The sequence below is a fragment of the Lycorma delicatula genome, chromosome 12 (genome assembly GCF_047948215.1).
Source record: "Lycorma delicatula isolate Av1 chromosome 12, ASM4794821v1, whole genome shotgun sequence".
Lineage (NCBI taxonomy): Eukaryota > Metazoa > Arthropoda > Insecta > Hemiptera > Fulgoridae > Lycorma > Lycorma delicatula.
Window position 1 is genome coordinate 66,858,313 of NC_134466.1, and position 24,366 is coordinate 66,882,678.

Genomic DNA, 24,366 nt, shown 5'->3' on the forward strand with positions numbered 1-24,366 from the left:
CCTTTGTAAGATCCAAATATTTCATTAATTAAAATTTTATTTGGCTATAACTCTTGAACCGATGAACATAATTTATCACTTATGATAAATCGTTGAAAATCTCTAAATGAGGGCTTATTACTGCAGTTAAGAAAAAATCCAAATTGTTTTGGATTATAGGCTTTTGGGACACTTTTGGTGCAGTCGGTTGCAATAAAAAGAGGAGGTGGTGCACAACTAGATAATACAATAGTCCTAAATCTAAAATTTAAACATCCTACGGCTAATAGTGTTTTTGAATTATACGAGATACATACGTACAGACGTAACGCCGAAACTAGTCAAAATTGGTTCAGGGATCGTCAAAACTGATATTTCCGTTGAAATCTAAATACCGAAATTTTCGCGTTCAAAATACTTCCTTGTACGAAGTAAAGGAAAAAATGAAAAAAAATAAATATATATAAAAGTATATGTGTTACTGTGAAAGACCGATATCTGGTAAATGTCGACAAATACCACCACATACGAAATATATCGATGAAAGACCGAAATATTTGTTTCTTCGGACCTTCTGTGTTATATGCCGACAAACACAGATAAGCTCTGGCGGTGGTCGAAACAGTAACTCGAAATTAAAAAAAAAAGTCACCCCACAAGAATCTACAAGGTAAATAACTACCTCGTAAAAAAAAAGGAAGTTTAAATTCAAGCCAAACGTAAACTACTCTTGCTAACCTCGTCTAATTAACCTTAAATATATGTTATTCTCCAACGTTGGAGTTAATTAATCAAATTCACCGCATTTATAAAAAAATTTAAGAAAATGTTCAATTTTTTGCGAAAATTTCGGTGTTTAGTTTTTAACGGAAATATCAGTTTTGACCATCCCTGAACCAATTTTGACTAGTTTCGGCGTTACGTCTGTACGTATGTTACTCGTATAATTCAAAAACACTATTAGCCGTAGGATGTTTAAATTGAAAGAGCTAATATAGAGAATATGTTAACTTTTCATCGAAAGACAACGATACAAATAAATGGACAAAAAAGGTTATCCCTTTGTTCGATTATTTATAAATATATTTTTATTCAACTTTCACAATCAGTGGATGCAGAGTGCGGTAAATTTGATTAATCGCCTCCAATCTTGGACAATAACATATATTTAAGCATAACTATACGAGGTTAGCAGGCGTAAGTTATGAGTGGCTTAAATTTTAACTTCCTTTTCTATGATGAGGATTTCTCGTAATATATTAACTTAGACATTTGTATCGGCTGATTTATTTTTTATTTTTTTTTTAGTTTACCAGAAGTTATCTGTGTTTGTCGACAAATACCGGCGAAAGTTAGAGTAAGCAAATATTTCGGTCTTCCATAAACGTACTCGGTATGTGTCGACATTCTATAGGACTTTCACGGTAACATATACGACTATAGGTAATAAAAAGACAACAAAGTATAAAACACAACAAAAAAGAAAAAGATAGATCATGATGAAAATGGACGAAGACGTAAGAAAGAGAAATTAAAAAAAGAGAGAGAAAAAAGATATAAATTATTTTAAACAGAGATATAAATTATTGTATCAGAATAAAAAAAATATTTCATAGAATCTATTGGCTGGGAAATACGCTCTACAAATTTATTTTAAAAGTATACCTTTATACAAAGCAACGCTAACCTATAAGTGAACATTTTTAAAACGGGGTTGTGTAGTGGTACGAAAGTATTACAGGTAAAAGTGCAGCCAGCTTTTTTTTTCATATCCAATTACAAAAAAACCGCAAGAGGCCTCGTGTCAAAAAAAAAAAAATGTGTTAACAAAGCTTTTATCACTTACTAAAACCCAACTGTTTGCGACACAAATGCACATGAACTCGCGATATTTTGCTTTTAGATAAAAATTCAAAAGGGTATTTTGTGTGTGTGTAAAACATATGTACGTGAAAAGCCACGAGTAATCGACTATAGACACACGATGAAAAATGCAACGTAAAAGAAAAAAAACGTGTAAAACAAAAAAAAAAATTTACGATACATTTACTTCATATCATCCAACTTACCTACTAAGCAAGTCTTTTCTATACGCAAGATAAAATTCAGTCGTGTATTTTTATCTTCTCCGATTAAGAAGAATTTTATGAGGATAGAAAATATTATTTTGCACAAAGAAAACAGAGATATTTTATATACGAAAATGAGTTCAAAGAAATTGTATAATGAACGGGAAATATAGTAATAAAAGAGGTAAATGAAAAATAAACGTAAAATGCTAAAGAAAATTTTGATTTAATTCTTATAAGAATTAAATATTATAATAAATAATAATACACCCCTAAAGTTATTTCAAACACTTTACCAATAAAGTGTTATATCCAGCTGATGTTGGAGATTTCGGCCAGCAGCCTACCGAAGTGGCAATAAGCAGTGTGACTGAGACAGCGATGGTAGGCGAGGGGAGTACATGACGGTAATCTAAAGCGGCTTCCCGCTATGATTAATCTAATGGCGTCGAACGCCACCAGTATCCTACAAAGCCGTCAGTCGCAACGTAATAAAGTTTTTCTAATGAATAAGATGCCTTACGCACTAGCATTTAAAAAAGTATATTTTAAGATATTAAAGTAAGTTTACGAGTAAAATAACGATAAAGATTACCCCTAGTGAACTGGAACATCGGAACAGCATAGGAATCGAAACGAAGAAAATAAAACACCCTTTAAACGAATGTCCAATGACTCTTAAATTCTGAAATAAAAATTTATAAAAATGTAATTAAATGTAAGGGTGTTACAAAAAGAAGTTTAAAAAATTATAATATGTCCTTCGGGATGAATTATTTGGAAATTAAAAATCAAAAAATGTTATTTGAAAAAAATCTTGCTATTCAATTTTGCATAATAATTAATAAAAAAAAAAAAAATACGAGATCTAGTCAGAAAATAACGAACTAATTTCTTTAATCTTCATTATCAATTTTACAGATTATTGGTACTTGTCCCCGTCGAAGTACTCCTTTCCCTTATTCACACACTTTTCCCAACTGTGTTTCTACTTCGCGAAGCAGTCCTGGATAACTTCACTTGAAATCACCTTTAAGGATGAATTTTCTTAATGTCTTCAATATTTTCAAAACGCCGTCCTTTCATAACCAATTTTAATTTTGGAAATAAATAAAAAATTACAAGGAACGTGGTGTGGCGATTAGGGAGGCTGTGGGAAGATAGTCGTCTAATTTTTGGCCGTAAGTTGTCTCGCCCGCACTCCGATCTCCTTTTGGGAACTTTTTTAAGTGAGACCGTTAAGTGGGACCGTTGTAAAACGCCTTGATAGTATGGAACGGTTCAACCCACCGGGTTGGTCTAGTGATGAACGCGTCTTCCCGAATCAGCTGATTTGGAAGTCGAGAGTTTCTACGTTCAAGTCCTAGTAAAGTCAGTTATTTTTACACGGATTTGAATACTAGATTGTGGATACCGGTGTTCTTTGGTGGTTGGATTTCAATTAACCACACATCTCAGGAATTATTGAACTGAGACTGTAGAAGACTATACACTTCATTTACACTCATACATATCATCCTCTGAAATAATACCTGAAAGGTAATTACCGGAGGCTAAACAGGAAAAAGAAAGAAAAGTACGCACGGTTCACGATTTCATCTTGATGTAAAAGTTTAAAAGCACAATTCCATTAAAATCGAAAAAAAATTGATAGCATTTTTTTCAAATCGGGTCAAGACTGATATGCTTTCTTGAGGGATGGAAATCCTTTGCCGATCCACTGATTTGAATGAACTTTTGTCTCCGTGTCATACCCGTAAACCCGGCTTTCGTCATCCGCAAAGATCCTTTGCGTGAATCTTTCATCGTCATCGACTTGTTCAAGAAGTTGCCGACAAATATCCACTCGATGTTCTTTCTGCTGTTCGATAATCAACGAGGAGCAAGCTTTGCTGCGGCTCGATACATGTTCAATTTGTCAGTCAAATTGTCACGGCACGATCCGATCGAGATTATAACCTCTTCTGCAAGGTGTCTGATGATTTTTTGTAATTTACACGAACCAGATCGTTGATTTTCGGAACGCGGGTGTTATCAGTTAAGATCGAGAAGTTAATCGAAGGCATTCCGGGTCGAGAATCATTTTCCACCTACTAATGATTATTTTTAAATAGTGAAAAAAATTCGTCACATTACGTACGACATCATCTCCGTAAGATTGATTCAAAAGCTGAAACGTTTCTACAAAAATTTTCTCCAGTTTCACGCTAAATTTTACGTTGCATCGTTGCTCCCGAAAATAGCACATCGCTACTAACACTTAAAAACGTTGCACTCAAACAACAATAACACGAAAACTAAACGAGATATCAACAATCGAAGAACATGTGCTTACATAGGAGGTTGTGCGAAACACAGTGTTGCTAACCGCATGTGACTAAACAATGTCCGGTTATGTGTCTTGTATGTGTGTTTCTCTCTCTCTCTCTCTCTCTCTCTCTCACTCACTCTCTCTCTGTGTGTGTGTATGTTTACCGACATTCTGTAATTTACGTATATTATTAAGTGTATATATATATATATCAGTAATATTAAAGAAAAAAAGATTAAATTTATGAATATCTTTAGTATGAAGATAAAAACATGTAAAAAAAAAATGAAGTACATACAATCCAAATACAAAATAAGGGATTTTTTTCTTTTCTTTTTTTTTTTATTAAAATAAAATAACAAAATTAAATAAGATAAAAAGAGAGAAAACACACAAAAATATATTACATAATGTTAAAAACGAAAAAAATGATGCAAAAAGGTAGGAATAAGGATGTCAAATGCATAAAAGAGATACAAAAAAAGAAGAGAACGGGTTTACTACCAAAATCGATATTAATAAAATGAATTTTTTGTGACGCGGCATAAAGATATAATAGGTGAAATGAAATTCTCTAAGCGGGAGAAAAAAAGGATGGAAAACACAACTTCGATTGAACGGATATGAAAGAGACTTCATCTATTACTGTTTAAGTAGTAAATCTTAGAACAGAAATTAAATAATAAATAGAAATCCATATTTAATTCATATTTCACTAAGATTCAAGAAGAGGATTACATTTTTTAATGACAATATATATTTTATTTACCGACCGATTTGGCTGAAATTTCCTATAGAAACCGAAAGAAAAATATTAAATATAACATATATACAAATCACGTAAAACATGGATGGTCACAGACCATTCGTTGGTACAGTAATGATAAAAAATGAAAAATAAAATCTTTATTTATAGAAGATGTAGTTTTCCTTGTCATATTTTAAGCAGGATATACTTGAGGGTTAGGATAATGCGAATGAAAATATTTCAGTTTGTAAAGAACTGTAAGATTGACTGAAAAAACTGCAATTTAAAAAAATTCAGTAGAATCTCTCTAATTCGTCATCCTCCTGAATGTAAATGTTTAACGATATTCTAACATAACAGAGTATATTTTATTGGGCCGTATGAATAGTGTTTTTGTAATCTATATATATAAAAATGAATGTTTGTCAGTCTGTATATCTCTTATGCCTTCCTAAACCGTTCATCCGATAGCGATAAAACTTTGGGGAATGCCAGGGAAGGTTTCTGAATTAGTTTGAACCCACTAGATAGCGCTGCGTTCGAGATATTTCGAAAAATTGTATTTATGGTCCGATTTGCATCGTATTCAGAACACGTGTTACTTACCTTGAAAGAATTATCTCTGCAAAAAATGAGCTCGCTAGATGTGCTGGGGTTGAGATATTTAGAAAAATTATATTTATGGACCGATTTTGTTCATAATAAGGATATGAATATTAGTTACGTGAAAAGAAATATTTTTGCAAAAACTATACCCGATAGGTGGGGCCGGTTTCGATATTTACGAAACAAAAAAACAAATATTCAAACAGACTTTTTTATTTTAAATATATATATATATATATATGTGTGTGTAAAAGGCAAGTTCGAGTGTGTGTCCGCTAAAGACCAAACAATTAATGGGCATATTTACGCGCGGGTGAAAGGGAAAACGGGAAAGGGTAAAAGGAAACTAGGAGAGGGGTGAGGGAAAGGGTGAAAAGGAGAACTTGGGACGGGAAAAAGGGAAGGAGAATAAGCGAAAGGTAAAATTTGTGAAGTTCACTTTTTAAATTTTTTTATAAAATTTTCAATTGTGTTCATTTAAACTCTCTCTCTCTCTCTATATATATATATATATATATATATATATATATGGCGAAAAATTTCCGGGTATGGTAGTGCTGTATACAAATTATAATTCATATAGTGATGAACGCGTCTTTCCAAATCAGCTGATTTGGAAGTCGAGAGTTCCAGCGTTCAAGTCCTACTTAAGTCAATTATTTTTACGGATTTGAATACTAGATCGGGGATACAGGTGTTCTTTGGTGAATGGGTTTCCAATTAACCACACATCTCAGGAACGGTAGAACTGAGACTGTACAAGACTACACTTTATTCACACTCATACATATCATCCTCTGAAGGAATACCTGAATGGTATTCCTGGAGGTTAAAGATGAAAAAGAAAAAAAAATTCAATACAGCTAATACAATTAAACCATTTCATTCTGAATTGTTTATAAAATAATATCATAATAACCATAATAAACTAACCAGAATCATCCTGACCCCGTAGGGAAAGACACCCTTCGCCATCCAATGACGTTCCGTGCCCTTATGGACTTTACCGAAGGTCATCTTTGAAACCTCAACTTTTGACATATTCCAGTCCGCCTCGTCCAGGATGCCATCGATGCGAATGCCACGAGTGACTTTCCCAACGGTGTACAACTAGTTACAAAACACATCTCACCTAGTCTTAAGCAAGACTGAAAATACCTAACACCAAACCAGATACTACTTTATATTAATCCTTTAATATAAAGCACAAATTATCCAGCAATCTAGAATTGTACCATACAGTGATTCCCTAACTGTGAGCTGCGGCCTCTTCACAGAAGCCCCGCGAAATATTGTAAAAGCTTGAAAACTAACTGAATCTAGATATTTATAATTATCAATTTAAAGTTATTAAAGCAAAAAAATTACGAACATACACGAGTTTTATTTATTTTTATCTCCTACTTACGAGTTGTTATACTTTTACAGAGGACACGATGCCATAAAAACTTTTAATTGAAGAAGGGAGCCGCGACTAGGAAATATTTGGGAACCACTGTATTCGTCCATTAGTCGTTACAGTTCGATTGCAGTAGAGAAAAAGTTATTGTTGAACACTTTATGATACAGTTCTATATTACAGATTATTAATTAAACAAGGCGATACGAAAGTACGATATCAAAACGGGGTAATTATAACATCTTTAATTCGGTAAAGAGATACGAAATTATGCAACGGTTACGAAAGAAATTCAAGCTATCGATCCAGACTGGAATTCCTAGAACATCGGTAAATGAATAAAAAAAGATGACAACAAAAGAGTAGGACTTTCCGGGAACGCGGAAAAAGACGAGTTCCAAGAAAATCCTATTACTGTCGGTTGTTTTTTACGCACGGCTTATACACACAACTTAATTTAAAAAATTTATAATTTTATTTAAATATAATTTATAGTTTAAATAACTCGATGATTCTAATTAAAGTACGCGCGCTCATATCGTATTTAATTCGCGCGGGTGTGGCGGTAATAGCGGCGACGAACGGCACTAAATAAAGAAATGTTATTTCACAACTGACACAGGACAAATTTCGTATGTACAGTTGGTGGAATGGTGTAGTCGCGAGGCTTAACGCACCAGGTACCGATTAAACCAGGCTATCGAGTTCGAGACCCGGCCAGACCGAGTTATTTTTTTACAGTTTAAATATTTATTCATTTATTTAATTCTACCGCTCACCTGTGAAGTCACAACTTAACAGAGGACTACACAGCATTTTTGGGGGTAGGATGCGGTTTGGAAAAAAATATTTTTACAAATATTGTTATTTTTCAATCGTTAACAAATGCGCTTAAGAAAAATATGAGTTTAGGCAAAATCTCGAGATACTGGGGATGATCTTTCATTACTGTCTCTCACCCGTTCACCTTTTAAGTTTAAAATTTAATGGCATTAATGCCCCCCATATGTGGAAATAATCTGAACGAGTTTAATCAAAATCGGTCCAGTAGTTCTGGAGGTATAAGGTGATTTAGAGGCCAACACCGAATACATGCACATACGAAAATTAATATCCGGGAAATTTCTATCGGCTTATTTGGTTTTTTTGGGTTTCTTACGTGCCAAAACGTCAAGAACAAACCGCATATGCCCAAATTGGACCGATTACATTACTTTCCCTTCTAGAGCTACAGCGCTATCTAGACAGTAAAGTTAAAGAACGGCGATACACTTCAAATTTTATAGCCAAAATGGAAATGTTAATAAAAGAAAACAAATGACAACACTCACTTACGGTTCAACTCTTAAGTAGCGATCTTCAGTTGGTTTTCACAGCAATCGAGTCAAGATTTACCATTGAGAACCCCGGATATTTTGTTAAATACAAAAAGTTCTCCGGTTGAATTTACAATTAGAAAACGAACAAATTTAAGACCGATCAAGGCAGATTAGGTAAATTCAAACAGCGACAAGGAATTCGTCAACTTAACATCGAAGGCGAAAAATATCGAATAAACTAAGAGATTCACAAATAAAATTTCTACTCTTGGGTTAACTTTGACTTAGTCTACGATGACATCGGGTTAAATAAGAAAGTATTCCCAAAAAAAAAAAAAAAACTGGCTTCTATGTCCGAAAGTAATGTGCTCCTGGTTTTAAAGTAAAAAAAGCACAAATTAACAATGAAGTCTGCTCAAATGCCAGTAGAATTCGTAGATTTCCTTTGGTTATTATCGGCAAATCTAAAAACCCGAATGCGTTTAAAAATTTGAATTTTCACCTATTGACAGCAAAATATTTTTCTCAGAGAACCGCACGAATGACCCCAAAAATCTTTAAAATATGGTCTTTTAAATACTTTCCTCGAGTTTTAAGTCGTCTAAATAATAAAAAAATTATCAGAGAAAGCCCTCACGGTGCTGAAATATGTTCCGGTTCATCCAGTTGAAGACCTAGAAACATCTGCTGGTACTAATATCGTAACAACTACGTTTATTTCAGTAAAAATTTCCCGTTTCATTCAGACGATGGGTCAAAGTATATATTTGAAAGTTTAAAGCGAAATACAGAAGAATATTTCTATAAAAATTTGTGAAACTGAGATGCAAGTTCAAGAATTTTGAGAGAACTATTCAATTAAAGACACTATATTGAACCTGCTCTAAATGTTAAGTAACAAACGCCGACATAACGTAGGAGCAAATTGCGGCCAGTGTTTCCATAAACTGGTAGCGGCAAACAAAAGGGAAAACAACAATTTCACATCAGAATTTGAAGTGGTACTATAAATGCGGCGTTAAAAAAGCCAAACCGTTCATTTTGGATAAGCAACGATTTCTTTTTCATCATATAAAAGGGTCAAACTTAAATTTAGATTTGGATTTTCGTGTTGAGAGCTCTTCCATTCGTCCCCCATATTGAAAATATGAGTTTAATCGGTTTTTCGTTTACCTTGAAAATTATAACTCAAACAATAAGTGTGTAAAGAACTTCTCTGTAGATAGTAAGATTTTCTACAACTTTTATTAATAAACTTTTGTCGTAACTTTCATAATAAAAAAGTTATAAATAAAAATAAATCTAAAATTAAAGGAAGAATGCTTTTAAACAGTAATAACTTTTTTTCTATTTATCTACGTAAAATTTACATCAGAATACTTTTAACGAATAAATTTTCACTACCGTTGATTACAATTTTTTTAATTTTTTGATGTGTTTTAGCATCTTAAAGCGAAGCAACTAAAAGATCAATGAGGTATGTAAATAAACAAAAATCTATTTATAATCATTTCACATATTCTTTCATTTTATGTTTTTATTTTCTTGTACTTCAGGCATTTATTTATTTAATTATAAATTATATTTTGTGTATCGATTTAAAACTTTTTTTAACATCTTCGGACAAGAGAAAAAATAACTGATGTTTTTGAATAATTCTTCAAAACTACACATAGCGAAAATCGTTATATATAACATAATTATTGAGTTTTCAATTGAATAGAATTGAGATTTTGTTTTTATCGTCCAGTACAGACCCATTTAAATCCATACCTGATCTACTACTTGCTGCCTTATGTTAGTAAATTTTACGAAATCCACCGGGTTTGTCTAGTGGTGAACGCGTGTTCCCAAATCAGCTGATTTGGATACCGGTGTTCTTTGATGGTTTGGTTTCAATTAACCACACATCTTCAGGAACGGTCAAACTGAGACTGTAGAAGACTACACTTCGATTACACTCATACATATCAACCTCTGAAGTGTTATCTGAAAGGTAATTACCGGAGACTAAACAGGAAAAAAGAAAGATTAAATTTTACGAGTCTCCAGACACAGTTGAGATCTACCTACAACCATTCTAGGTTACATTTCAAAAGACTACTGTTATGGTTTACGGGAGCGGTTCCCAAACTTTTCCGAGTCACGGCGTCCTTTTTCAATTACAATTTTTGCCCTAAGTAAAAATATACCCGTAAGTAAGAGATAAAAATAAACAAAACTCGTCGATCTTCATTATTTTTTTATTTTATTAACATTAAATTAATAATTATAAATGTCTCGATTCAATTAATTATGAAGCTTTTACAATATTTCGCAGCGCCCCTGTGAAGAGGCCGCGGCTCCCCGGGGCGCTGCGGCACACGGTTTCGGAATCACTAAGTTACGGACAAGATACCGTTTGAAATATCCCCTTCGGTAAGTATCTCTCTCCCGAGTTAAGGGGACAGATAGCCTTTTGCGTTAATGAAACCAAAATGACAGCATTTCAGATCGGTTCCGAAAAAGAGACTGTTGTTACTGCTGATTGCATTTTATATTATTTAAATAACAATACGTAATACCCTAGTTACATAATTATAGGCGTTTGTAATCATATTAAGACAATTACAGACTTTCGCCTAGCAAAATATACCATTAAAAATATAATAAAACGCTTTGCTGCTTATTATATTGTTTAAATCTTTAAGAAATTTCAAAAAATACAAAGATAAATGATTTCAATTATTTAAGTATTTTTTAAAAGTTATTTTTTGATTCACTTTCATAAAAGATAATTTATATTAATATAATATTTTATGAACAAAACAAAAGTAATGAAATGTAGTAGAAATAACAAAGATGGACCACTGAATGTGAAAATAGGAGGAGAAAAGATTATGGAGGTAGAAGAATTTTGTTATTTGGGAAGTAAAATTACTAAAGATGGACGAAGCAGGAGCGATATAAAATGCCGAATAGCACAAGCTAAACGAGCCTTCAGTAAGAAATATAATTTGTTTACATCAAAAATGAATTTAAATGTCAGGAAAAGATTTTTGAAAGTGTATGTTTGGAGTGTCGCTTTATATCGAAGTGAAACTTGGACAATCGGAGTATCTGAGAAGAAAAGATTAGAAGCTTTTGAAATGTGGTGCTATAGGAGAATGTTAAAAATCAGATGGCTGGATAAAGTGACAAATGAAGAGGTATTGCGGCAAATAGATGAAGAAAGTAGCATTTGGAAAAATATAGTTAAAAGAAGAAACAGACATAGGCCACATACTAAGGCATCCTGGAATAGTCGCTTTAATATTGAAAGGACAGGTAGAAGGGAAAAATTGTGTAGGCAGGCCACGTTTGGAGTATGTAAAACAAATTGTTGGGGATGTAGGATGTAGAGGTTATACTGAAATGAAACGACTAGCACTAGATAGGGAATCTTGGAGAGCTGCATCAAACCAGTCAAATGACTGAAGACAAAAAAAAAAAAAATATTTTAAGAAAAGTAATTTAAAATAACAGATTCAATGATAAAATACAAACCTGTACGATGGTAGTGACTTTCGGCCCACGCGGTATATTTTTACAAAAGTTGCAAAAAAAGAAAGATTGATGTGTTGTTGACTTAGCTAATTTTAGATGATGATACAATTTAGATGAATGATTTGTGGCGTGTGTGAAAATACCAGGCCTGACCGGAATTCATCCAAAGGTCCCGGATTCGAATCCCGGTCAGGTATGGCATTTTCACACACGCTAAAAATCATTCATCTCATCATCTGAAGCAATACCGAATGGTGGTCCCGGAGGTTAGAAAAAAGATGATAATATAAAATTTTAACGTAAAATATCGAACCATTAAAAAATAAAAAGTTGTTAAATGTTAGTAATAAACAATTATATTTTTATTTTTAGTTATTAAACAATATTTTTAAAAGGCTATTACGACGAATAATGCCAAAACAAGCAAGTATTAAAAAAAAAATTTTTATATTTAAAAATATAAATCTGATAAAAATTCTACTTACAGTTATACAGATTTCTAGTTCACAGAGTTCGGATAAGCGGGATTGTATTTTATTACATTGTTTATCCTTATTCAAATTAACATATTACGGTACACAATAACAACGAAAACAACAAACGTCAATAGAAACAAAGAAATACTAAATATTCGCTCATTCTTTTTAATGTTTACCCAAAAATTAATTAACGAATTATTTAATTAACTCTGAACAAAGACAATAATAAAACCATCTGATAATTACGAGTATAATAATACAAGAGAGAAAACAAAACGGAACACACCAACAAATAAACAAACGGTTGCATACACGACGCATTCAAATGGAAAGATAAATGAAATATTTAAACAAACCGAAAGCACTCATTCGATTTAATTTTATATCTCAAAAGCAAGAAGACTGAGCAATAGCAGACGAGGCGGAGAGAGAGACAGAAATACGGATGTTATGAAAACTAGTGAAATTCCGGATACAAGAAGATTAAGAAATAAATATCTTGATAAATTAGAAGAGCGAAACAAGTTTCCGTTACGAGCGCGAGCGCGCACGCACACACAAATGAGAAAGAGAGAGAAAATACAAAACTATACAACCATAAATAATATTTAAAAATTCAATTTTAAAAAAAATTCAAAGCAATTTAAAGTCGAAATAAGCGTTTAAAAAGATATAGTGAATAAACGACGAATGCGGCTACTGCCCCCAAAAACAATAAATTTTCCCTACACATTCCTAGTAATATAATACAAACTTATATTTCCAGTACTTTCTGAATCGATCTCCTCCAAATCTTTCTTGAATGTCTCACCCCTCCATCTTTTAAGTTGAAAATTTAATGGCATCAATGCCATTAAATTAGTAATCTGACCTAGTTTAGTCAAAATCGGTCCAGTAGTTCTGGAAATATAACGTGATTTAGAGGGCAACACCGAACACACACACGTATATACGAATATTTACATCCGGAAAATTTTCATCCGGTTATTTGGTTTTTTGGATTCCTTACGTGTTAAAACGTCAAGATAGATGAAAACCACATATACCCAAATTGGACCGATTACAATACTTTTCCTTCTAGAGCTACACCGGTATATATACGAGAAAGTAGAAGAACGGCAATACAATTGAGATTTTATGGACAAAATGGAAATGTTAATAAAAGAAAAGAAATTACAACACCCGTTTATGGTCAACTCTAAGTAGCGATCTTCAGTTGGTTTTCTCAGCAATGGACTCAAGATTTATCAAAGAGAAGCCCGCATTTTTTTTATTACAAAATATTCTCAGGATGAATTTACAATTAGAAAGCGAAAAATTTAAGAGCAGTCAAAGCAAATCACGTAAATTCAAACAGCGACACATAATTCGTCAACTTGACATCGTAGGCGAAAAATTAAGCGGGAAAAATATTGAATACGCTAAGAAATTCACACAAAAATATCTAGTCTTGGCTTAACTTTGACCTAGTCTACGGTTGAGACCGCGATGACATGGGTTAAATTAAAAGGCATACCCAAAAAACCTCGCCTCTATGTCCGAAAGTTATTCCGGTTCATGACCTGGCTTTAAGACAAAAATATGGAGTGTTTATAAAAGAACTGCTTCATTCAAAAAATAGTAATTAAATACTACAAACGGTTAACAGCATTCTGTTATCATATATATGTTATGATATTATTAAGTTTTCCTCGTAAACATTCTTCGCGGTTGGCACCACCGTGTCTTTCATTTCGTATCGGGTAAGGAGTCTTGCGCTGTCATGACGTCACCGCAACAGAAAGCCCAGTACATGATTTGATTTATCGAAACAAAATCGGTTATCACAGTTCAGCGTAATAATCGAAGTGAATATGGCGGTGCTGCGCCTACGAATAATACAATACTCCAACGGTATAATCAATTTAAGGAAACAGACAGTGTCTTAAAGGGGAAGTAAACAGGCAGGGTGTCCGTATCTGAACAGAATGTAGAACGAATCCGATCATTTAGTACGCGTAGCCCGAAAAAGTGATCAGCTAGGCGCAGTTTAGAGTAAGGAATACTTAAAAGTTTAGAAAATCTGTTCGACCAGTACAGTGCAGTACGCACGCTCACAATTTCATTGACAATATTTTTAATATATTCGGAGAAATAAAACACAGAACCCAACAAAATACCTAAATGATTTATTAATGAAACTGAATTGATGTTTTGCGTAGGTTGCCGTATCTGCAGCAGTTTTAGAGAAATTGAGCTGAAAACCAATCAACTGAACTGTTTTTACTGTTTGATGGACAATAACTTTGTTGAATGGGTAATTTACACAAAACTTATAGAGAATTTAATTCTGTACAAAATGGTGTAAGATAATTTGAATAAAATAAAAAAGTTAGAGAAAATTCAAATTTTATTTAGAAACAGAACATTACTATATTTGTCAGAAAAGTACTTATTTATTATAAAAAAATTACTGTTAAAAAATTTAATAAAACTGTAAATTATACATTATTTGTAAAATAAAAATTACTTGGATAATTTTTTTTATTAATGATAGAAATACAATAAATTATTTGAAAAATTATTATTTCAGTCGGCAATAAAATAACTACAGATGAACAACAATGCACAATGCATTGAATTAGTATTTAAATCATTCTGTAAGGTACATTAAGTATATTGGGCATCGTGAATTGTGCTGTCATTTCTGTGAATTTTAGTTTGAACGTGATCAGTTTGCCATTGAAGTAATACCGTACTTATTTACAACAGAAGAATACACTAATACGGTAGGCATCTTGGGTGTGTGTAATGGTAATGGTATAGCTGCTGAAGTAGAACATTTTGAAATACATTTTCAGAATTGCAGGATTCCAGATCCCAAAACAATTAGAGCGACTTTTTGCAATCTTTGGAAAACAGGTTCACTACCAAGTATTCTCATACCGGCTACAAAAGATCTGTCCAACACAACACTGTTACTGATGAAATTATTATAAATGCAGTTCAGAGCAGTCCAGGTGTCAGTACACAACGTCTTTCAAAGCGGATCAAAATTTTGTATTCGATGATTTGGAGGATACTTGTATTGTAGGTACTTGTATTTAAATTTAAAAAATACCCGATAGTTTTACCAAAAAAAACCCCCGATATGGTTCGTCTTTTGGGGGTTCAACAACGTATAGGGAGGTCCGGACTAAAGGTATTCAAAAGTAATGGGTCGGCGTAATCTCTTAAACGTACGCCAATCTACAGAAAATATCGTCCACTATTTGTTCTGTATGTTTCCAAAGTGAGCAGAATACATAAATGCAGGTAATCCGACTCAGATAGGTTCCGATGAAGAAGAGGAGTAAGAAAAGACCCGGTGCGACGTTACGGCTATTTGAGGTATGTCGTGGTTTCCAAATGAGCAAACAGAAAATCACTCAAAAGAGCTGACACCGGCGAGGCTCGTTAGAGTTTACCAGACACTCCCCTGGGTGGCGCAATACCAACCAGTCGGACCGGCCCAGGGGAGTAGAGTGAAAAAAAAAAGTAATCCGACTCAAAATGGAGTTGCAGTCAGACAATATGTAAACCCCACAACAGAAAGTTCAGTGTACGATTTGGTTAGTGGAAATTCAATCGCTTACGGATGTTCAACAGCGTATACGAACCGAATGGAATATCGATCCTCTTACATCCAGGTCTATTCGTCGGTGGGATACGACTTTTAGTGACGACGAAACGGAGGATCGTATACGCGATGTATTTACTACCAGTCCTGGAAAGTCGATTAGGCGGGCTAGTTACGAATTGAAAATTTCTCGTTCCACTGTTCACGACGTTATTCATAAAACGGCACCGTTTACGGACGTACAATTTACAACTCAATCATCACATTAAACCAAATAATCGGTCTCTACGGTATTAGTTTGCCGGTGAGGTAATGCACCGTTTCGAAACACCCCTAATCATCTTTATATGTTGTTATTTACCGATGAGGCAACCTTTCATACTTGCAGGAAAGTTAACAAACACAATTTGTCGAATTTCGGTTACCGAAAGCCCCCTAATAGTAATAGAAAAATGAAAAAAAAAAATGTGTTGAGTCGGCCTGCTAGCGCATGCGCAATTCCGCTGACCTTGAGAGTATAAGAACAAATCTTATAGATATTTACTGTCGATTGAGCGAACGTTTAAAACATTACGACGGCTGGTTTTCTAAATAAGAGCCATTACTTTTGGATAACTTTAGCTCAGAATTCTGTATAATGAATCCGATTGACGATATCATTTATATTGTATTCCAAACTCAAATATCAGAAAGTCGGTCAACTTGCCGATAAATGTTTATCATCAACGAGATTTTGGAAACGACGTTATAATTAATATAATCTACAATCTACAAAAATAGAAAGGAAAAGTTTCAGATTTGAACTTGTAGTAATCTACAGGTTGGAATACGAAATAATCCAACATTTGGTTTTGTTAAAAACTATTTATTTGAATCGCAGTACAGAAAAGTAAAATATAACCTGTTTTCCTATATACCTGGAGATTACGTTCTGCTATTCACATGTTCAATATCACCACCATCACTTCTAGGAATTTCTTTAACAGGAACTCCGATGTTGTTAATAATTCTACGACACATATCCTCGGTTATGTCGTTGCACGCCTCAATAATCAGCACTCGCAGTTCTATTACTGTACGAGGATGTTTAGAGAAAATCTTTTCCTTTAGAAATTACCAAAGAAAATTAATCATACGGACCGTTCGGGGACCTGTTTGTCCACACGCAAAATGATAAAACGAGTAGGAAAATCGGTTTGCAATGACATTCGCGTTAAATGTTTTATGCAGAAAGTCTAAAACAACCATTAGCTGTGTGCGGGTTGACTCCATCCTGCACGACCGACTCGTTTTCTAGTCTACGTGAAAATGTGGGCCTCATCTGAAAATCAAACATTCGTCAACAATACGTCTCGTTTCATAGCCCGTTCAGCAAGTGCCATCTTTGATGTTTGTTGTAAACTGTTAATTAAGGCAACACTGCTATTTTGTAAGGATACAAATGCAAATCGTTTTTTAAAATTCGCTGCGTAGATCGCCTAGAAATCCCAAATTTTGCTACGGCTTTTCTTGTTGATTTGCCCGAGTTCCTCAGAAACGCTGGTCTGACACCTTCGACATTCTATGGAGAACGAACGTCGGCAGGTCGTTCGCGCTTACTCTCAAATACTGAACCGTCACTATTAAATGTTTCGTAAAGTCTGCGTATTGTTTTAAATGAGGGCGGCCACAGAGTTTGAAAACGTGCAAGAAACCGTATTTGTGTAACCACCACACTTTTCGTTTTATTAAAAAATAACACAAATCTTAACGCGCTGTTCTAACAGTCAGTCTTCGTTTGTCAACCAACTTGGAGCGGTACACAAACACACTCGTAATGAGAAGAAACTAAATATTAAAGAACTCATATCATTTCTACCGACATAAAACACATAAATAATTATTAACGTAAACAATTATTGCCAAAATAAATGTTGAATCATTTCGTGCGCCATCCTGTAGATATAAAAGAAAAGAAAGTATTTTGTTGGTTATTCCCGTGTCGGTTGTCAGGATCATTTATTTCTGAACCGGTTTTTAGATATTTGCACGCGTTATAAAACGTTTACCATATCGACAGCGTAAAATGTTTTACCCCCTATCAAACAAAACATGGATGTGGAACGACTCGTCGTGCCGTCTTGGGAAGCGGCCTTTCCTTCCTCTCATCCTGCCAGTCTAAAGAAAAGTAAAAATTAATTTTTTTTTTTTTTTTGTGTTCTGCTTCTTTTGTTGCAGATGCCAACAGCCACCACAAAGAAAAATGGTTTTTTCACTGCGGCCACGCGGTCCCCCCAACCCCTTCTCAGACACACGTGTGTCTGAAGGTTAATAATTACGTGGAGTGAATAATTTCTGTTTACTTCTTCTCAGAAAATCACCGCCCCAAAACCGCGATCGCGAATAGGTATCACCATTTGTAAGTCCCTATTACCTTCCTTTCCTTTCAAGAAAGAAGAAAGAGGGAACGAGCCCAGCAGCCACTGACAGCACGGAAGAGAGAAGAAACCTGCACTTTCCCCCGTTCAGCCCTTCGGGGCCTCGGGAATTTCAAGGTTAATGATATGTAACTTCGGTTACTGCCAATTCTTGGAAAGTGCAGGCCAAAGAAGAACGAAGAGATCTTCGGAAGAAGAAGAGGGAGAAGAAGAAGACGAAGAAGAAGGAAGACCCACCACTCGTCTCAACATCACGGACTGGAGTCCAGAACAGAGCCCAGCAGAGATGCGTCCTGAAGGGCAGCCATACCAGAAGCGGATGAAGAGCTTCTACACTACCTCTCCTTTTCAATACTTACAAGAAAGATAAAATAACCCAGCAATTGCGACTCCTCCGGAAAAGGGGACGCATTGCTCTTTCCTTATAGGTAGTGCCCCGTTGTGGCGTATTCCTGCTAGCCTATTAAGCGTTAGCACCGAAAGGACTTCAGTGGACGGTCCGAAGGGGAATTACGTCGGGAGGACCGGTTTCATAAGCCTAGCCTTCCGCGGTCGGCCCATAAAATGGGTTCGATAACGCTGGTTCAACAACGGATTGGAATGCAATTAAATCCGTCTTAAATTCACTAAAATAATAATACAGAAAACTTGAAAAATTAGATCCGAGATATAAAATAACCCTTTTAAAAACCAAGCCCGATTAGAATCATCCAGCAGCAAGGGACTCTGTCCAGGTTCTGCGATAAAGTAGGGAGTAATAAACTCCCGCCAACCTTGCATTCCATTCCATTCCATTAAACAAAACAACAAAAATTTTCAAGTGTGTCGTGCTTGAAATATACGTACACTTTTCAAATCCATTCATCATTGTTAAACGATTTATGATATTTATAATTATGTAAGAAATTAGTTTTAAAAGTATGCCTCAGATAATGTACGATTTTGACGATTTTCTTTACCGTAAAAACATGTCGATACCCACCAAATACTTTTTAAAGTGTATTTAAAAAAAAATATTTCATACCTGACCGGAAACAGTAAGAACCGCATTCCGATTACTGAAAGATTAACATATTACTCGAATTAAACATATAATTTAGAATGAAAAATCCATTTAATTTTTTTTTAAATTCACAAATTTTCACGTTTATGAACATATAATGATAAAGTAAATTTCAATATTTAAAAAAAAAATAAAAAAATAAATTTTGTCAATCCAAATAATACTATAATATTTTATTTATCTGTTGTCCACTTATTTATCTTTAGGTTTAAACATTAATATTGAACAAAATCAATGTGTACAATCCCTTCGATTTTATAACTTTTATTTTAATTTAAAAAAATGTTTATATTAATAATATATATATATATATGAAATATGTATTAAAATTTTACGTTAACAATCCTTTATCTCTTTTATACATTTAGTGCATTAATTTCGTTTATTTATTTTCAATGTATCTTTTTAATCACAATAATGAAATTCATAATTTATTATTTATAATGAATCTGTGTGTTTTTTCTAGATTATTTATTCCTACAAGGTTTTTTAATTAATCAGAGAACCTAAATCCATTATAGATTGTTTTAATTTAAAGATAATACATTTTTTATCGTCCACTTATAAGGGTCGAAAAATAAATAAATCACGCATAACATTTGAAAATTATATTGTAATTATATTTTGATTAATAAATAAATATAATATTTTTTAAATATTTATTTTACGTACTTACATCAAACCGATGATTTTAAAGTTTCTTAACCCAGTTAAGAATATTTCTAAAAAAAAAAAATCCGGGGTTGTCTTACCCAGGATATCGTTCGGGTTTTTTCCATTTCATTAATATCCAAAATTAGGTAATTCATACAGATATGAAACCTTAAGTACTCGTGTTTGACAAAACATGCGTACAGTAACAGTAATAATTTTTTTAAATATAAAAATTGAATATCAACCAATCCTAACGGTAAAAAAATCTTTGGACGTAAAAACCTACAGGTACACCCATCACACGAACAATACATGCAGCTTCCTTCAAATCCCGAATTAAGTTGTAACAGATACCCGGAGACCTTCGGTATATGACAGCTTCAATCGATAAATAGAAAAAAAACGACCTTAAATATGACGTGTATTAATCGATATTCGCAAAAAAATACGCGCTTAAGTATCTCTTAGTCGATACAGACTGTTTGGACGGTTAACTATTTCAATGAACATGTAATACCTAGCGGAAAAATATATTTTCTTTCCACGACCATTCGCCGTTGTTAGAAAATGGACACAATTGCCACTCCACAGAATTAATTACAGCATACTGATCCCCGTAGGTGAAGACACCAGAACCTTGTGACGATTCCAGTCGCCAGAACCCCGTACGTTCCTATTCCTGATTGAATTTACCGGATGTCATCGTTTACACCGTCTAACCTGGATAACACAAAACTGTCATCGGTTTGGCCTCTGTCAGGATGCCACCGATGCAAACGCCTCGGCAGATGTTTCTACCGGTGTCTTTACACAACTTACTATCGCCTTCGTATGAACTATTCAAGCAACGACCGACTACCATAACTTAACAGTCAACTATCAGATTAATAGAAGCGTAATCCCTGCGCCTTCCTCTAACCCCGAAGATATCACACAACAAATTCTTCTGATATCTAAATGCGATTTGACTTCGCACTCAATCATTACTCGATTGAGTTTTTAAACACCAAAAATACCATCTTCATAACAACAAAACAAGTGTTTTAATCTCAACAAGGACATCCCAACCCCGTAGGGAAAACACCCGCCTTGTGATGATTCACCCCCGCCGTTCCTACCGTTGGTGGACTTTAACGGGAATCGTCTTTCCCCCTCTTAACCTTTTACATCTCGTAGTAATAAGCCAGGCCTCGTTGGGATGCCACCGATGTAAATGCTTCGGTAAACATTTATACCGGTAATTTTCAAACTCAGCTTTTACCTTCGCTGTAGACCTCGTCCGGATATCTTCAATGTGCTACATCGTTGCTCTCTCAAGTAGCTGACCGAGTTCGCCGAAGCACGAATCCCGCGCCTTGTTATACCTTTAATTCGAGCCAATTTCTAGGAAATGTCTCGAAATACAAGGCAATTTAACAAAATTTAACATAATTCAAGGAAATTTAGTTCTAGTTCACTTAGTGAACTCAACTTCAGTTCATACCGTTGACTTTTCGCAACAATGACAATTTTCTCCTACAATTCAATCGATTCAAAGTTTTCTTGCTCCTGATTTACATAAAAATCAATAAATGGATTACAAAAATTTAATAAGCTTCTAATAAAAACATACCCTATTCATATTGTCCGCTTTCGGAAGCGGAGTCAACCCACCCGCTTAAACCACATCTACATCACAGAGTTTTTATTTTTCACACACATCCATTTTCATCCTAACAGCAAATAGTTAAGTTAATCGGAGCTAGATATCAACGCCTGTTTTGGTAAAGTTAGCACCACACAGACGGACTCCTAATAAAGCCAGTTATTTTTACAAAGGATTTGAATACTAGATCGTGGATACCGGTGTTCTTTGGCGGTTGGGTTTCAATTAACCACACATCTCAGGAATAGTCGAACTGAGAATGTACAAGACTACACTTCGTTTACACTCATACATATCATCCTCTGAAGTATTATCTAAACGGTAGTTACCGGAGGCTAAAAACAGGAAAAAGAAAGACGGACTCCTAGCCATCCGGGTTGCTACTATATTTATACATCTATAACAGCATCAGAAAACCCAGCCAACCTCCTCAGGGCTAAAAATCTATGAAAACAAGAAAATACGTTCCATTCCCTTTCGGTTTTCCAATTAACATACATGTTAAATCAAGAATTGATCTTCGCAAGCTCTCCAGCTACTGTAGTACGTTCAGCTTCGTATTTGGGGCAGACATATAATGGCCGTACACTCTGGACGCAAGGCTAAATTAATTAAACCGAATCAAGGTTTTTGTACTACAATACCAACGTACTAATCGTTTCGTTAATTTTAATTTCTATGGGCATTTTCTACAAACTATTAAAAAAAAATTAATTTTTCAATCATTAAATAACGATGCTGAAGAATATATATCCGATAAAGTATTCATGTAAACAATTCCACGTTAATAAGAACGTAATACTCGTTAGGAAGTTAATATAGTAAGTACACTTTCATAAGATTTTTCGTGCGTATTTAACACGATAGTGAAAGATTACAAAATAATGTAAAACCGAACATTTTTATTTTATTTATTTATTTTTTTAAATAACGTAATAAAATTGTGTAACTAAACCTATAAATTGTATAAATAACTAAATTATTAGTGAGGATCAAATAAGACCACAGTGATTTTTACCCGTAACCGAAGATGAATCGGTCAGTATAAAATATGAATCGTCAAATAAGGTCCATTGTGTTAAGGACATGATTATTAATTCTATTCTGTTTGGTGGTGCTCTTTATGTATATATTCTAACAGGACCACTATAACGGACCGGCGTAAAAAAACTTCTTCCAATTAAGAAGAAAAAAATGAGAAAAATAATAATGAAAAGAACAATTCAAAAAGAACTAAACGGCATTCTTTTCTCCGAGTAACAAATTCGTTTAATACAAACAATGGTAATACAATTTGTAATACAGATAATGGCACCCTCGAAAGCTGTTGTTCGGCGAGAAGCGTTACCGGACCGGAAGAAGAATTTATAGAAAAAAGGAAGAACAACAATTCAAGGGATGAGGCGCTGGTACTGGTTCTGCAGGCCAATGGATATAAATTCTGCCAGGAACCAATGAAAAACAGTCAGTAGTTCTGCAAGGCCGTGCTCGACGCGGTTGCTGTGACAACGATAACAGTAAGCGTGTGGTCGAGTGAAGAGTACGCCACGAGTATTTCAGCGTGGAGAGTGAGTAAATACGTTGGAATTATTCCATGAATTATTGGTAAACTTTAGTGATAGTTACAATATTCTACTCGTTCGTAAACTGTAGGCTTAGTTCTATTGTAAATAGTAAAAGTAACAATAGTTGCACAAATAGAAATAGTTGTTTTTATAATGTTTACTGGACTTTAGACTTTTCCGGTGCTATTAATGCAATATCAGGTTCTAACGGTCATTATAACGTTTTTAAATGTACTCAGATATTTATAATGTAACTGTCTTTAAACAAATCTTGACTATTTCAATTGAATTACTATTTTGCATGTCATATATTTATTATTATTGTTATTATTTAAATTTGTTTTTAAAAGTATCAGAAGCATTTCAGACTCTTTTTTTCTGGAAAACTTTAAATCTCGTATGAGATCGTTAATATTTTCTCGAGTCGGTAAATGAGGCTTTGTTCAAAATTGTTGTAAATGAGCTTTGTTCAAAAGTTGTATCACCAGAATCTGTTTCTTTTTCTTCCTTAAGTCCATCAAACTTTTCATCTGTCTGTCTGTGAGTTCTTTTCATCTGTCACATGTTCTGGAGGCTTTGGTACGGGTAATTATTCGCAATATGGAACTGGTTTCATTGCAGATTGCAAGTTAGGGTATACAGTTTTGCAGATTGCAAAACATACAGTGGTACGTTTTGATTTTGACGTAATCCCTTTAATGTTTATTAAGCAGAAATGATCTTTAGGTTCCCTCCAAATCATAGGGATAGAAGCAAACGGCAGTGGCGTGTGCCACTTATCCATTATCAGTGAGAAACCTAGAACACGAAAACTAAAAATATGTGGGGCCAACACCCTTGTCTGGTCTCCAACTTTACACAAAGTAAGGTTCATAACACTTTTATACTGATGCATTAAGATTTCGCCTTTGGGACTTCAGCTTCACTTTACCACACACGTAACAAAAATTGTGTTAGGATGATTTAAATCAACTCAAGGCATTTTGTAA

The 24,366-nt window shown here is 34.1% G+C and overlaps 1 protein-coding gene across 6 annotated transcripts in view; it reads right to left on the reverse strand.

Moving 5' to 3' along the window:
- heph (polypyrimidine tract-binding protein 1 heph) overlaps positions 1–24,366 on the reverse strand; it is a 974,461-nt gene that overhangs the window by 513,937 nt on the left and 436,158 nt on the right. For 2 of the 6 annotated variants that reach the window (XM_075379891.1, XM_075379892.1), the window contains exon 3: positions 2,644–2,733. The exons of the other annotated variants lie outside the window; for them this stretch is intronic. In XM_075379891.1, the coding sequence (XP_075236006.1) occupies positions 2,644–2,733 (90 nt within the window). The remainder of the gene's footprint in view (positions 1–2,643; positions 2,734–24,366) is intronic. 6 annotated transcript variants of the gene reach the window in all.